Source organism: Uloborus diversus, chromosome 5 (genome assembly GCF_026930045.1).
Source record: "Uloborus diversus isolate 005 chromosome 5, Udiv.v.3.1, whole genome shotgun sequence".
NCBI lineage: Eukaryota > Metazoa > Arthropoda > Arachnida > Araneae > Uloboridae > Uloborus > Uloborus diversus.
In genome coordinates, this window is record NC_072735.1 from 175,642,010 (window position 1) to 175,656,504 (window position 14,495).

Here is a 14,495-nt window from a genome sequence, read left to right on the forward strand (position 1 = left end):
AATTACGTTACAATGTGTCATTTATTTAAAAAATGCACACTTAATCAGGTTTGTCACTTCAACTTCTATTGCATTTTTGGTTTATGAATAATAAATTTTGTTTATTTTCTTGACACGCACTGTCACGAATGTCAACAAGCGCATGACACATTCTTATTATTTTAGCACCTGACGTTCATTTTTTAAGTGAGCTCATAATCACTGCGTACTTCAAAGAAAGATGGCGAAGATTGCGTTTATTCTCTTAATTTTTAGTTGCATTTTCTTGTTTGAAATTTCTGGAGCTATGATGACTGGAGCCTACAGCAGGAAGCAAGTAAATTCTACTGATGTAAAGCAATATGCAGATTTTGCTGTTGCAGAGCTGTCGAAGAAAATGAATTCACCTTATCACTGGAAAACCCAAGAAATATTGGGAGTTCAAACACAGGTTTGCTGAACTTCATATATCCCTTTCTTTCTAATGACGCATTTAATACCACGTGAAATTTCCAAGGTTTTAATTCTGAAATTGAAAAGAGGGGTACTATTGAAACTTTTTTATTGAAATCTACACGCATTATAAGGAACATAAATGTGCCAAACGAGTCACTCGGATTTGATTGCATCGATCAATGTTAAATGCGTCATGACCTAATTTTCTGCGTTTAATACTTGTCTGAATTAAATTCTGAATTTACAAACCACCTACTTTGTAACTCAATAAAAGAAATCTTCCAGTTTAACAGTTTGCTCTTTTGAGTGGATTATTCACTTCACGTTTTTTATGAGAAATAAGTTTTGGAGAGGGGAGGGGTGTACATTTGGGTATTTTTTGTTTTTGTTAATCTAACCTCTTTCACTTTATTTCCATAATATTTTTGCAAACCGTAATCTTACCCCTTATATCTAAGTAACACATAAAAAAAATTGTCCACGTGTGTCCCATGCATGGGGTACATTTGAACATGCTTCAGGCACATTTGGACATCATGACACTCATTACTTTTACAACAATTCAAAAAATAAATGTCATTAAAGCACAAATTGAAATGTTGCATTAGCATGTATCTGCAAGAAATCTTTATTACAAAAAGGTTTTAAGCTTTCAAGCCCCAATGCTAAACAGCAGTAATTAAGATCTTATTACCCTCCATGAAAATATACATGCAATATTTTTATGATGTTTTTTTAATGTTGGTTTTTCCTTTCATTTATATATTTTTACTTCCTTTTACAAAAAAAAGAAGTATTGTATTCGCAAAAACTTTTTTACTCAAAAATCAACCTTAATTTCCATTTTGCTCACCCCCGAATGAACATTGAGCTTTTTTTTCGACTTGACCACACGTGTATAATTGCCTAAGAACGTATAGACAAGCGAAATATCCATCTTGACGATTCCGAAGTTAATTACAACGAGTTTTCTCGTGATGTATGTATGTACAAATGTGCATATGTATGTCGCATAACTCCAGAACGGTATGTCCTAGAAAGTTGAAATTTGGTATGTAAACTCCTATACTCAATTCAACGAGAGCTGATAGAGGAAGTAAACAAAGAGGGTTGCTACTTTAATGACTTACTCGCCCGATTGGCAATGCTGTTCCCATTGAAAGCGCGGACATTTCGCTTATCTGATTGGCACTGTTTTCAATCATCCCAGCGCCAAGCAGACAGCGGTAACGCCAATTGTCACGTTGCTTTGTTTACGTCCACTATCAGCTCTCGCTAAATGGACTATAGTGGGGTCTAGTTGTGCACCTCCCCTTTTGGTTGCCTTCAGCTATTTCTAAAGGAGTCTTTTGTCCCTTTTTGGGTGGAAATCATTGTTAATTTCGATGTAAAATAATTTGGCGAACATTTGACGATATATATCGGCAGTCTTTTGGTCGCCAAGTTTTGTTTGCCACTTTGACGATTTTTTTAAAATTTTAATTTGGTTTCAATTTTGACACTTTTTTTTTTTTAAATATTTAGAGTGTAAATTATTGAATCACATTAAAATTGCCAATAATAGGGAAATGACATTACATTGGAGTAAAAGGAAGTCATGTGATGCACACATCAGCTCTTTTTTTTTTTTTTTTTTTCATTTTACCCGAATATTCGGCCGAATACGAAACATCTGGTTAATTTTCTTTTAAAAACTATATTACTTGTATTTTTATTTTATGCCAATTTAAAATTGCAGATCTATTTTATGTCTTATATGAAATGTGAATGCAGTTCCGTTCAAAATCCTAAATTTATCTACTATAAAAAATTAATTACTAATAACTTAAAATAAAGAATGATGTAAATCATTCTAAAAGCAAATTCATTTAGAAAATTGCTAATTTGGTCAGAGTTAATCTGAAATTTTGCATTAAAATGGATTATTAGTTTCTTGATATGATTTCATAACTCTCATAACTTGTTTTAAAGAATCTTTGTTGAATTCCTAATGTTCCTGCACCATAATTTATTATAAAATTTTGATTTATATCATTAATTTAATTAGATTTTTAAAAACTAATATTTAATATTTCATTTTGCTGAATAACTTCAAAAATCAAAATACAGAAAAATTTAATATCCTAGTGTGACAATAAAATCTTTTGAAACTATGAGGAAGCTTCCCCCTTTCCTAAAAAAACTTTTCAAATCTGCATACAAAAATCATTGAAATCATAAAAAAATTAATTTTAAAAGTTTTGTTTTGAAAAATAACTTTTCAGTTTTAGAATTTGTCATCAGCCCAAAATTTTCAGATCACAAACACCCCTGATTAGCCACCTTTTTAATAATTTGAAATGATAAATTTTTTTCTAGCCATCTATTGTTTTAAAAATTTAGCACCGAGTTAACGTACATATTTATGAATATTTAATATCTTTTTTTTTTTTCTTATGGTTACTGTTTTGTATTCAAATGAGTTTGTAATAGTACGGTTGAGATAGTTTGTCATAACCTTTAATAAATGAAAAGCAATAAAATTTAAATTTAACGTCTGCGTGCTTTCTCTTGCGTTAAAATCACTTTGAATGTGATAATTTCAGATGGTCCTGTTCTATAACTTTCGTTTATTGTACAGCAAGATATGTGTTAATTTACCAATTGTTGAAAATATATCTTTGTCCTTTTGCTATTCGTTATTTGGTTGCTGAATAGTAAAGTATTCAGTTTAACCGAATATTCGGATTGTCTGCCTAATATGCAGTATGCCACGGGAGGGGGGGGGTCAAAGGGTCAGCTGACCCCCCTGTGACAAGAATTTTACTATGATCATTTTTGAAGTTAATTCTTTTAGATTCGAAAAAATAGTACGTGGAAACAATGTTAACCTTTTTTACTTGATTCTGCAAGATATTTTTTCTCAGCCCATCATAATAAAAAGGATTGACTGGGTTCGTTTTCTCAGCTATTGCTATTTTGAGTTTTTTTGTTCATATTCTAAAGAATAATCATCTCGAATGTGCTTATCGTTTTTTCAGAGCACTCTTTAATCTCAAACCACATGTGTGTGCTTGTGCTTTTTCCATCAAAACTAACCTGTCTGCCTAACCAAATTCGACTTTGGATGAAAATATGAGGAAATATGTTCCACATGGTGCAGGTTGCGCCATTAGAAATTTTAAGAGGGGGGGGGCAATTTGAAAGGGTTTTTTGTCTTATTTGGGTTGGGGGGGGGGGGGGTGTGGCTCCGTAGCATTATAAAGGGGCAATATAAGGAGCCATGACCCATGGAGGGATGGGTGCGCCTGCTTAACTGATACTTTTTCGTAATGGGGTTCCCATTGAAGCTTGACCCCCCTTACAAAAATTTCTGGATCCACCCCTGGTATGCTGAATACTAACCTAATATTCATTGCATCTCTAATTTTTACTACAAAAAGGTATAAATAATTACTTTTGAACTGATAAATGTTATTTTTATTTGCTCATTTCAATAATAATGATTTGAAATAATATTTATTATTATTTTAAGGTTGTTTCTGGTGTAAACTACAAGATAAATGTGACAATGGGAGCAACAGAATGCAAGAAAAATCAATCAAAAGCTAATCTCGAACAGTGTGAATTTCTTGAGAGTATGGTAAGGATTTATTTTCATTTTGTTCATAAATAGTGTCCGTTCTGGTCGGACATTTACCAATAAACACAAACTGAATCAGAGGACTGTACACTTTAATAACAATTAAGGAGCACCTACTGCATCTCTCACACAAGCCACTCTCCCCATACAAGTGTTTCAGCATTCCACAAGTGGAGCGCATCCGTGGCGCCCTCTACATGATGAAAACAATTACTCAAACTTGATACAAAACAAATAGCTTGTCAGGATTTTAAAATGGGATTCCCAGAGGCAATCAAAAATACTTGTTCTTAGTTTTCATTTGAATACATAATTCTTTTTTAATCAAAATTCTTTTATAAGCTTACCTGATCTGTTAAAACATACCACTTGATTGAAAACTTAAGTATTCAATTATGTATGTTTCACTGAAGATGTATGTTCGGTTTAGTAAATCCTTGTTTTAAAATGCCTACTGGAAAAAAAAGTCGAAAAATCGTAAAACTGTTCTTTCTTGCTCAAAATAAAAAAAGGAAGAAAAATAAATAGTGGAGTTTAAAAAGCAGAAGTTCTTTTAAACTTTCCATTTGTCATGAACCACTAGTGTGAACTAGCCAAGATCAACAGCGCATACTAATAAGTTTTTGGATATGGTTTTGGAGTTTAAATTTTGTGATTGGGATAATGCTTTGATTTGATAATAACAGTGATTATCTACTAGTCCTTTTGAATGATATTCCTTTCTGGGCGCCAGTGCTGTAGTTGAAGGGGGGGGGGGGGGGAGGGATTTTGTTGTTTATTGCAAAAGTATGCAAATTTAATGTAAATTCAGAGTTGCCACTGAGTTTTGCCTCTAAAAGCAGTTGCTTTAGTAGCCTGTAATATGAAAAATCGTCTTATGTTTTCTTTAAAAATATCTGCTGTTCTAATTAATTGATAAAATTCGAACTAGCTCAATCTAAATTTGAAACAGAAGTCCTCTCGAATGACATAGAATGTTAAGGGGTGTGGGAAATTTTTCATCCCTTCAATAGGCAATACATGTGAAATTTTAGCTTAAAAATTAAATATAAGGAAACTAATTCGAAATTTCAAAATAAAACAATCCCAGGTGCAGGGTCCCAGGTGCTGCAAGTAGTTTTGTACAAAATTTCAAAGCTGTAGGTGATATGGGGTGTTCTGGACAGGCCCGCTTCCGACAAAATTTCACAATTTCTTTGCCATTACTTTTTTTTCCTCAATATATACTAGAAACGTAACTTTTGAACGCAAATAATTTTCAATTTTAAAACCTTTTGTTTTTTTTTTCTCATTCTTCCATTAAAGTGTTACCTACTAGAAGTAACCATAAACAATGACCCAGCTAAGTTCCAATCATTTTACTCATAAATAAAAAATGCCTTGTTCACGAAAAAAAAAAAAAACTTTTAATGTTCAAAAATTGAAGCCAATTTAATATCAAAGTAGTAATTTTGCTACTTGTGCAAACAATCAGCTATTTTAATGATTAGTGGGAATGTAATATTAAGCTCTCTTAGTTAAAGTATGACTTAATTAGTAGTTTCAAATGTAGGTTAAAAATAGTATTCAGTAAATTCGAGGATATACTGTCAATTTATAATTTTGGTAGAATGCCAGTTTTTGATGTATTTCCCCTCCATCATTTGTTTTCACCTCAGAAATAATGACATTGGTAAGGGTCTGTCATGGAGGTGAGGAATTTTCCATTAATATAGATACATTTTCAGGGAAATTTTTTTTTTCTTCATTGCTTGAGACAGAGGTGAGAAGTCAGAATAACAAAAATCTCATTTGACAAAAATCTCACAACTTCAACTGTGGCTGAAAATAGACAAGGGGGCTCCCTTGTATCATGGAAATAAAATTTGATGTCATTACTGCTACATGTTAATGAGGAATGGCATTTTGTGTTTAGGTAACAGAGGTGAGAATTTATTGTGTGACATGACTCCTTGTCCTACTAAAACGAACTAACACACAATATTTAAAATGAAATATACTTAAACAATTAGTATTTGAGACACTTGTGAAAGGAATAATAGATAAATAAGTATCTACTTTTAATTAAACAAGTTATTAAGCAACAAAAACAGTCACACAAGGTGTGTGACATGCCACGGAGGTGAGAATTCACATGTTGTGAACCAAAAATATACTAAAATAAAAATTATTATTAAAAAAAATGTTGGCAGGTTTAAATAGATATATTTTTGATGAAACTAAAAATCATTGTCACGTTTTTACTGTAAAAGGCGTATGACAGAGGGCGCGTGACTTTTTGAAGAATGACCCATATAGAGATTCATACTAACTTTAAAACACAAAACTCAGCAATAGTTAAATAATATTAAAAACCCACCTGTTTTGTGACAAATGTAATCAATTGAAGATGGTTATAAGAGATAATCAAACAGTTCACCAAAGGTAGCTATCATAGCCAGGAATCGATTTCTAACAAAAGAAATGCAAAAGCCCTAAAGTCTTCATAACTTATTTTAATGTGTAAGTTGCTTAAATTCAGTCAGAAGTATAAAAATTTATGTGGAATAAAAAATAAGTACAAGAGCTAAGCTCGCAAGCAAATTAAGCCCTAATCAGCAAGAAATAATATAAATAATGAAATCAGATGGTCACCAAAATCTCTTCTATAACTAGGCTAAGTCATACAAAAAGACAAATCGATTGGATCGTCAAAAGTTGTTCATTACACATATGATATTAAAGATCAATCTTATATAATTAAAAACTGAGCGTATGTATCTATGTCCAAGATACTTCTCCCGAATGCCAGTAAACTGACCATCAAACCAGGTATCAATGGATTTGAAATTTTCCCGTCTTCATGTTTGGCTAGGTAACGTAATCCTCCAATAAAAATTAATGAAGATATCAATTAAATACTATTAATTATGAAGCTTAGATTTCGACTTAAAATCCCTATTTTTTGAAGGCCCAAAAAGACCATGGAGGTTTTTTCCTCCATTCAAATTATTATTCAGTGCTTCATCTCAACTTTTCGTAACAGTGCTTTTATTAAAATTTGTAAAGTGAAGAAAAACATTGAGATAAGAGATCTGTGTGTGTGTGTGTTGCCATTTTTTTTTCTTGAATATGAACAAATAAATTTCTGGGTTGAGGCTTTTCCTGTAATCGGAGGATTTAAAATGTTGCTTTTTTGGTTATTTTTCTGCTATCTGTCGCAAAATTTTACTGATTTATTTATTTATTTATATATATATATTTTTTTTTTGTTCAAACCTGATTGTTGAACATGCGCCACTTGATATAACTTTTACTTTCGGGGTGGGCTGTGAAAAGTCGGGCGACGCAGCTAGTAAGATTTTAACTGTTGCTGATAAAGTGCACTATTGTAACTAATAGGCATGAATATATCAGAATTTCAATATTTCAGTTAATTTTTCAGTTAATTTTTACTTTCTTCTATATCTAATATATAGAAGAAAGTATTGGATTCGTGCAAATTTTCGAATTTCGAATTTTGACGGATTCGAACGTTTTGAGGTGTGCTGAGTCCATTTCGACCATTTTTGGAAAATGTCTGTCTGTCTGTGTGTGTGTATGTATGTATGTGTGTGTGTGTGTGTATGTGTGTCACGTCTGTGTGTGACCAGTTTTTTGTGGCCGCTCTACAACAAAAACTACCGCATGAAATCGAACGAAATTTAGTACACATATGTGCCCCTATGTGAACTTGTGCCCATTAGTTTTTGGCGCGAATTCCTCCAAGGGGGGTGGAGCAATGGGACGTTTTTCGAGTTACGCGTGCTTGCTATTCCTCAGGAAGTTACTGGCGGAATCAAACAAAATTTGGTCCATATGTTGATATTAACAGGAACAGGTGCTGATTCAATTTTGGTGTCAATAACTCAAACGGGGGTTGAGCTATAGAACGTTTTTTGTCGTCAATTGTGACTGCTGTATCTCAAGAAATAATGAACGGAATGAAAGAAAAATTTATCGGCAAGTAGCCCTTAGTGGGTATAAGAACTGATTTTATTTTTGTGTCAACAGCTAAAAAGGGGGTAGCGCAATCACCCGTTCTTTTTTTCCATTTTGAGTGCCCTATCTCAAGAAGTAATGCTACGTTCTGGTTGAAATTTGGAATATATGTGAATCCATATGTAAACAGGCTTTGGTTCTATTTTGACGCCGATCGCTCCAAAAGGTGTTGATTTTTTTTTTTTTTTTTTTTGCGAATAAAAATATTTTTATTAATGCAACAATAAGAAAGATAAATCGTAATAGATTGTCGTCTGCGTATTTCTCGTGATTTTAATTGTATGGAAATGATAGGAAATATTATCTCAATGATTTAAAATTTTTAACTGTTGCCATCTTATGTTTGTTAACGAATAAAATATTTGTAATTCATTCAAGCAAGGCTTTTAAAATAACTTTCAATTTTCGCTCTTTGCTTTGCTTTTGCAATAATTCAGACATTGGGACAGTCGTCAAGTTTTTGTATGTGTAATTTTGTTTTTGTTGGGAATATTGCTTCCTCGTCAAGCATGGGGAGGGATCAGAAAAAAAAAAGAAAAATATAGAAGAAAGTTTCGTGATGGCCACAACATACTAGTTGTTATTACAGTCAACATTCATTATAACGGCTCCTTTAGTTCAAATAAAATCTGTCGCTATAAGGAGGAGGTCGCTATAAGGAGGAGGTCGTTATAACCCAAGTGTAGAAGATATTGCATGTTTTGTAAAGCTTCATTTTAAAAGAGAACCCAAAACTAACAAAATAAGAAATAATTGCTGGTATAAAATAATAAATACTACACATAAATTATAAGTAAGTTTAAAGTTAAATATTTAATGGCAAATTACACTAAAAATATACAGTTCACGTAGAATAGTTATTTTTTGATTTAGAGATCATGGGTTACTTTTGCTTTAAAAAGTTTTTTTTTTTTTAATATTACTTTATATGATTATCATCTTATTTAGATATTGTAGAAGCTTTCCATTTTTCGACTTTTTGTAAAAAAAAATACTTAATAATATTGTTTGTGCACATTTCTTGTCAATTACTTTACCCTTTCATCTTCAAATAGCACCTGTCGTTCAGTGAAAATATTTTACCTTCAGAAACAAAGTTGTTATTGGTTTTCGAACAGACAGGCTTGAGAATTTCAAATGAGTTGAAACTTAATTTTGACGATGCATAGATATTACTACATCATCAAGCCCTAATATCCACAAAATTCAACATTAATTCAAACACATTAGTAAATAATTATAAAAGTCAACAATAATTGGTCTGTTTTTTTTTCATGCAAGATTACTGTAAATCTCAAAAATTAAAAAATTAATTATGTTTTAAATTATACAAAAGAGCAGCACGTCATCAATCAAACCACGTATCATGTGCTAGAGGCTAAAGGTCTTTCTTCACAGGACGGTTTTCTCGAAGTAATAATATTTTTATTTGTGTCTTTCAGAAATTTTGTGAATTTATTTGCATTCAATTATCATCATTATTTTTTTTTCCAGGAGCCTAAAACTTGTGAATTCACTGTTTGGGTGCAAGCCTGGAAGGAAGGCAATGAGAGAACTAAGCTCACTCACTCTTCCTGTCAATAACACTTTGTTTTTTTTTTTTTTTTGTCTCACAATGTGATTTGAAGTTAATTTTTTAGTGTGAAAAATACATTTTGTAAAATTTATTAATAAAATGTTAACCTTAAAAAAGTTGACTTGATAAAAGTTTTTTTTTTTTTTAATTCATGTTCCCCTCCCCCCCCCCCCTTGTCTCCAATTGTATGCTAAGAACATTTTTTTTTTAACAAAATGGTATGCATTGTATTTGTGTTTGGAAACCTTATCTTCTAATTAGAAAAATACACCTTTAAATTTCAATATAATTTTTTTAAATGTCTATAAAATTAATATGTGGCTCACCATTAATTAATGGGCCAAATAGCTCAATGCTAGAATGGACTAGCTTTGTAGAATAAATAATGCAATATCAAGATGTTATCGTAATTTATGCATAACGAACAGATTTTTAAAAAGATTGAGACCTGCCTGTCTGAAGCGCACATCCTCAATTAGCAATCATGTCTTAAGTTTTTAAGAAATGTTTGAGATCTTAATTTATTTTGTAAGAAATATGCAACTATGTTTTAAAAACCAATCCTAGTTGCTTATCCTAAATCAATGCATCTTATGTATTATTCCGCAGTTATATAACATTTCTGAAAGGTGTTTCTTTGTGGAAACACACCATAACTTCCTTAATAGATCAAAAGCAAGGCAGCATTTTAAGGATGTGATCCTGCCCCTTTCAAAGAAAAGTAAACAATTTACGTTTTTACTGTTTTCAAAAGACTCCACTTAAAACCATTGCATGAATTTATTCTGTTATATTGCTATCTAACACTTGAATTGTTGCATGGGAGAGCATTTGACTTTCAACCAAATTGTTCAAAGTTCAAATCATCTCAAGCAGCCTGCGTTTATGGCATTTTGCGCACAACACCTAAAGTTTTAAAACTAATGCAGCGGGAATGTTCCCCCCCCCCTTTTTTAAATCAAGCATTTTGTTAATACAGTATAACTTTGATTTAAGGATTTCCTCAATTGAATGATACATTTCACTGGTCCGGATTCCACTGTATTAAATGTCTATGCTCCTCAATGCAACGATATCCTTGATTTAACGATAACTTTTACTGTTCCCTTGACAATCGTTAAATCGAGGTAGTACTGTAGCACCAAAATGTTTGATAACTTATTAAAAATGAGAACTTCTTGAAAGTTCATATGCCAATTCAGAACTATGAAAGATTAAACATTTTGAAATCTTTAATTTGATAAGTATGTGAAATATTAAGTCTAGTAATTTTTTATCTGGCCAGTATGTTAGTTTTTAATGGCAGTTTTCTATGTTTATCAGCTTAGAGTCGACAAAAGTTTTGAAATAGATTCAATTCAGGTGAAGAAGGCAACTGTTAGAACCTGTTAATAAAGCAATCTGAACTTGAGCTAATGAATCCATTCGGCTTATTCTTAAAATTAGGATAAGTTCTCTAAATATTCAATTTTTTTCTCCAAATTTATAAAGTACATTATAATGATTAGATAAGATGGGATTTTGTTTTATGCTTTGCTTAAAAATGGTTTCCATCATTATGGACATTTTTAGTGTGAAATAATATGTTGAAGAAATACTTTCCTCAACAATATTAGTCATGGTATGAGAAAAACTGCAACTTTTTATTTTATTCTAAACTGAAATTTTGGAGTAAAAGCAATATAGCAAGAGTCTGAAAATCTCTTACAGAGAAAAAGAAATCTTATAGTTTTGCCAGTTGAAGTGTATAATGCAGTGCAGTTAAATTTAGAGCAACACATTCTAAAATGCAAAATTAATCCATAAAAATAAAATCAACAGATTTTAATCAATAATTTTGTTAAAAATATCACTTGATTCAAATCAATTGCTTTAAATCAATAAACCTCGATGTGAATGTTATCCCGTCAGAAATGCATAAACGGTGCTTCACTGTATTTTATAACAACATGAAATAGGGTTTTAAGCCACTGGCTTATACAGCCAGGCGCAGTTTTCAAATCCATTATTCCACTGCTAGCTGTGAGTTGGGCTGAGCAGTTGTAGCTGTTTCTTAGTCCTTTCTTTCAATAATATATATACCATGCTATCTCCGTTAATGGATGCCATGTTATATGTGGGGAAGAGGGAACATCTGTACAGTTTTTTTCATTTCCTTACTTTTCAACAAATATCAATTTGTCAGAGCAAAAATGCCCCTGTGCTTGAATAGTCCTTTCTTTGTGCCATGGAATTTGTTGTTATTTCTTTAAAAAATTTACTTTATGGCATTTGAAAAACATGTCTTCTATTTAAAATAAGAAATAACATCAAATAGCACAAATTGCAGATTTCTATAGACACGTGTTTTGGCGTTGAAAGCAACGCCTTTTTCAATGTAAAAGAAATGAGCTTATAGATGAAAAGACTTCCAACAAATGTTGTTTAACGTTTGCAGTAATCTGCAATTTGTGCTATTTGACGTTGTTATTTCTTATTTTATTTTTTATGCACGAAGGTATTTATTTAACTTATGGTCTTCTATTGTTCATGTGTAGAGAAAAGGGGGGGGGGGGGCACATGTGAACAATTTTTTTTTTCATTTCTTTATTTCTCAGAAAATATTATCAATTTCTCACAACAAAAGTGTGCCCCTGATTGAATAGTCTTTTCTTTGTACCCTGGAATTTTTTCAGATTTTTAAGAATTTTTTTTTTTACTTTATAAATTTTTTAAAAAATGACTTAAATTGTTCACATGTGCCCCTATAGGGGGGCACATATGAACACGATTGAAAAATGCAGAACGAGCATCATATTTCAACAAAAAACTCTTTAATATAAAACATGCATATTTACCAATTACATCGAAGGGTTTGCAACTTGTACAACCTATACTGTGTCAGTTAAGATTGTACAGTAACTGTCAATATGAAAATATTTTTCCCGAATTAAATAACTCTGCTCACTGTCAAATTTTAAAGTTTTGTAGCATGTTCTAAAGAAGACTAAACAATACAAAGAATATTTGATTGTGAAAAGTTTATTCTTGTTGTAGGGTGCGTTTAAGCTTTAAACAGAATATGATGATGAATTTTAAAACTATTCTAAACTTTAGCCTTTAGTTAAAGGAAAATATTTTGTCTTTTTTTCCTTGTAAATATAATATACCATTAAATTTTTGGCCAAATATTTAGTAATAGAAGAATTTGAAAAATAAATAATTATTAATAATGTAAAAAAATAATAAGTTTACAAACTGATATTAGCAAAATAATAATTATAAATCTTTTCACTTTTTATCAACACTAATAATAAGCCTATACTAATATTTATATGACCGAGAGGATATGGGAGCTGTTCACATGTGCCCCTACATGTAGTGTTTCACAAGTGCCCCATCATCTATTTTAGAACTAATTTTCAAAAATAAAGAATTTTTTATTTTAATTACAAAATTCAATCATTGCCATAAACTTACTTGAATGTTCATATAATTGTTTGCAGTAGTTGAATTTAGTTTATAAATTAGTTTAAAGTATGTTTTCACATGAAGAAGACTAATAAAATTACATCAGCATCTGCTAAAACAAAGAAGCTGTCACCACAGGAACATAAACTGGCTCCTTGCTCTAAAAGTTTGGCCAAGAAGTAGGACTGGTACTGCCATTACTTGAATTTTTTGCTTGACGTTATCCTAGTAAAACATACTATGTTCACCTGTGCCCCCCACCCCCTTCCCTACTCTTATAACCTAAAAGAAAAACACCTTCCAAAAGCACAAAAATCAAATTATCAGGTATTTTTTATTGTTTTATTTCTTTATTAAACATAAAAAGAATTCAAGAATTATATTCGAGTATTTTTTTTTAAATATTCATAATGCTTGATTACAATAAATTCTGACTGAAGAAATTGTACAATTTCTTCAACATTATGTATTTCAATACATCATATAGAAATATTTTTATGCTTAAGACAAGAATCAAAGCATAACTTTTCAGGAAAATAGAAAAGTATTTAATGTGATATACATGCAATACTCTGACAGCCCAGTTATAACATTCAAAGCCTGCAATTTTGTCTTTGTCATGGACTCATCAGTCTGGAATAGACCATAACCAAGCTGGAGGCAGATGTCATCTCATTGAAGCTGAGCGTGCCAACAAACTGGTAGCTAAAATAAATGTAGCACACCAGCGAGAGTTCACAGCAATGGTGCAGTTTAACGTTTCAAAATGAACTGTCGGTATATAGCATGTAGTTCTGCCTTAGCACTGGCAAAAGGGCGGTAACTTACTGCTCAACACACAAGCTTTGTCTTCAATTGGCGAGTTGAACCATACCATTGCTGCGGACTCTCGCTTGTGTGTTACATTTACTTTTGCTGACAATTTTTTGGCACTCTCAGTGAGATGACATTAGTCTCCAGCTCGGTTATGGTCTATTCAGTAGTGTAACTAAAGGTTGGCAGGAGTGGCTCTCGCCAGGGGCGCAGCATTTCAACTGATTAAAAAAAAAATTTAAGATTTTTTTTATCATAGAATGTTTGAAAAATGCTTTAAAAAATGAAAAAAAAAAGTTTGCAAGAAAAAGAGCTAGAGACACATACATAACATCTACTGAGAAGGAACATTGGCCATCATTGAAAACAATTCTAAAAAAGAAAATAAGAAAAAAAAAAAAAAATTAATTTGAATTCTGAAATTTTGAATTTAAATTATGTTTTTGGCAATCACGAACTGAGACAGGACCCTACTCATTGGAGTTATTGTTTCTAGAAACGGCTCCTGTCCCCCCCCCCCCAAGTCTGCCTCTCCTCTGGGCGGTTACTTGTGCATAGTTGTGTGTGTGCGTAGACCTG

The 14,495-nt window shown here is 31.7% G+C and overlaps 1 protein-coding gene across 1 annotated transcript; it reads left to right on the top strand.

The window, feature by feature from the left end:
- The first annotated feature begins 91 nt into the window (after positions 1-91).
- Positions 92-9,734, top strand: LOC129222799 (L-cystatin-like). The gene is made up of 3 exons (XM_054857344.1): positions 92-430; positions 3,950-4,057; positions 9,572-9,734. The coding sequence occupies exons 1-3, from the start codon at positions 221-223 to the stop codon at positions 9,659-9,661; spliced, it is 408 nt and encodes a 135-aa protein (XP_054713319.1). The 5' UTR covers positions 92-220; the 3' UTR covers positions 9,662-9,734.
- Positions 9,735-14,495: the final 4,761 nt, after the last annotated feature.

What these genes read in the sequence shown, in the direction of transcription:
- LOC129222799 (XM_054857344.1), top strand. Translation starts at nt 221, where the DNA reads ATGGCGAAGATTGCGTTTATTCTCTTAATTTTTAGTTGCATTTTCTTG. An exon ending in TATTGGGAGTTCAAACACAG is followed by an intron (nt 431 to 3,949) that starts GTTTGCTGAACT and finishes TATTATTTTAAG; the next exon opens with GTTGTTTCTGGTGTAAACTA. An exon ending in GTGAATTTCTTGAGAGTATG is followed by an intron (nt 4,058 to 9,571) that starts GTAAGGATTTAT and finishes TTTTTTTTCCAG; the next exon opens with GAGCCTAAAACTTGTGAATT.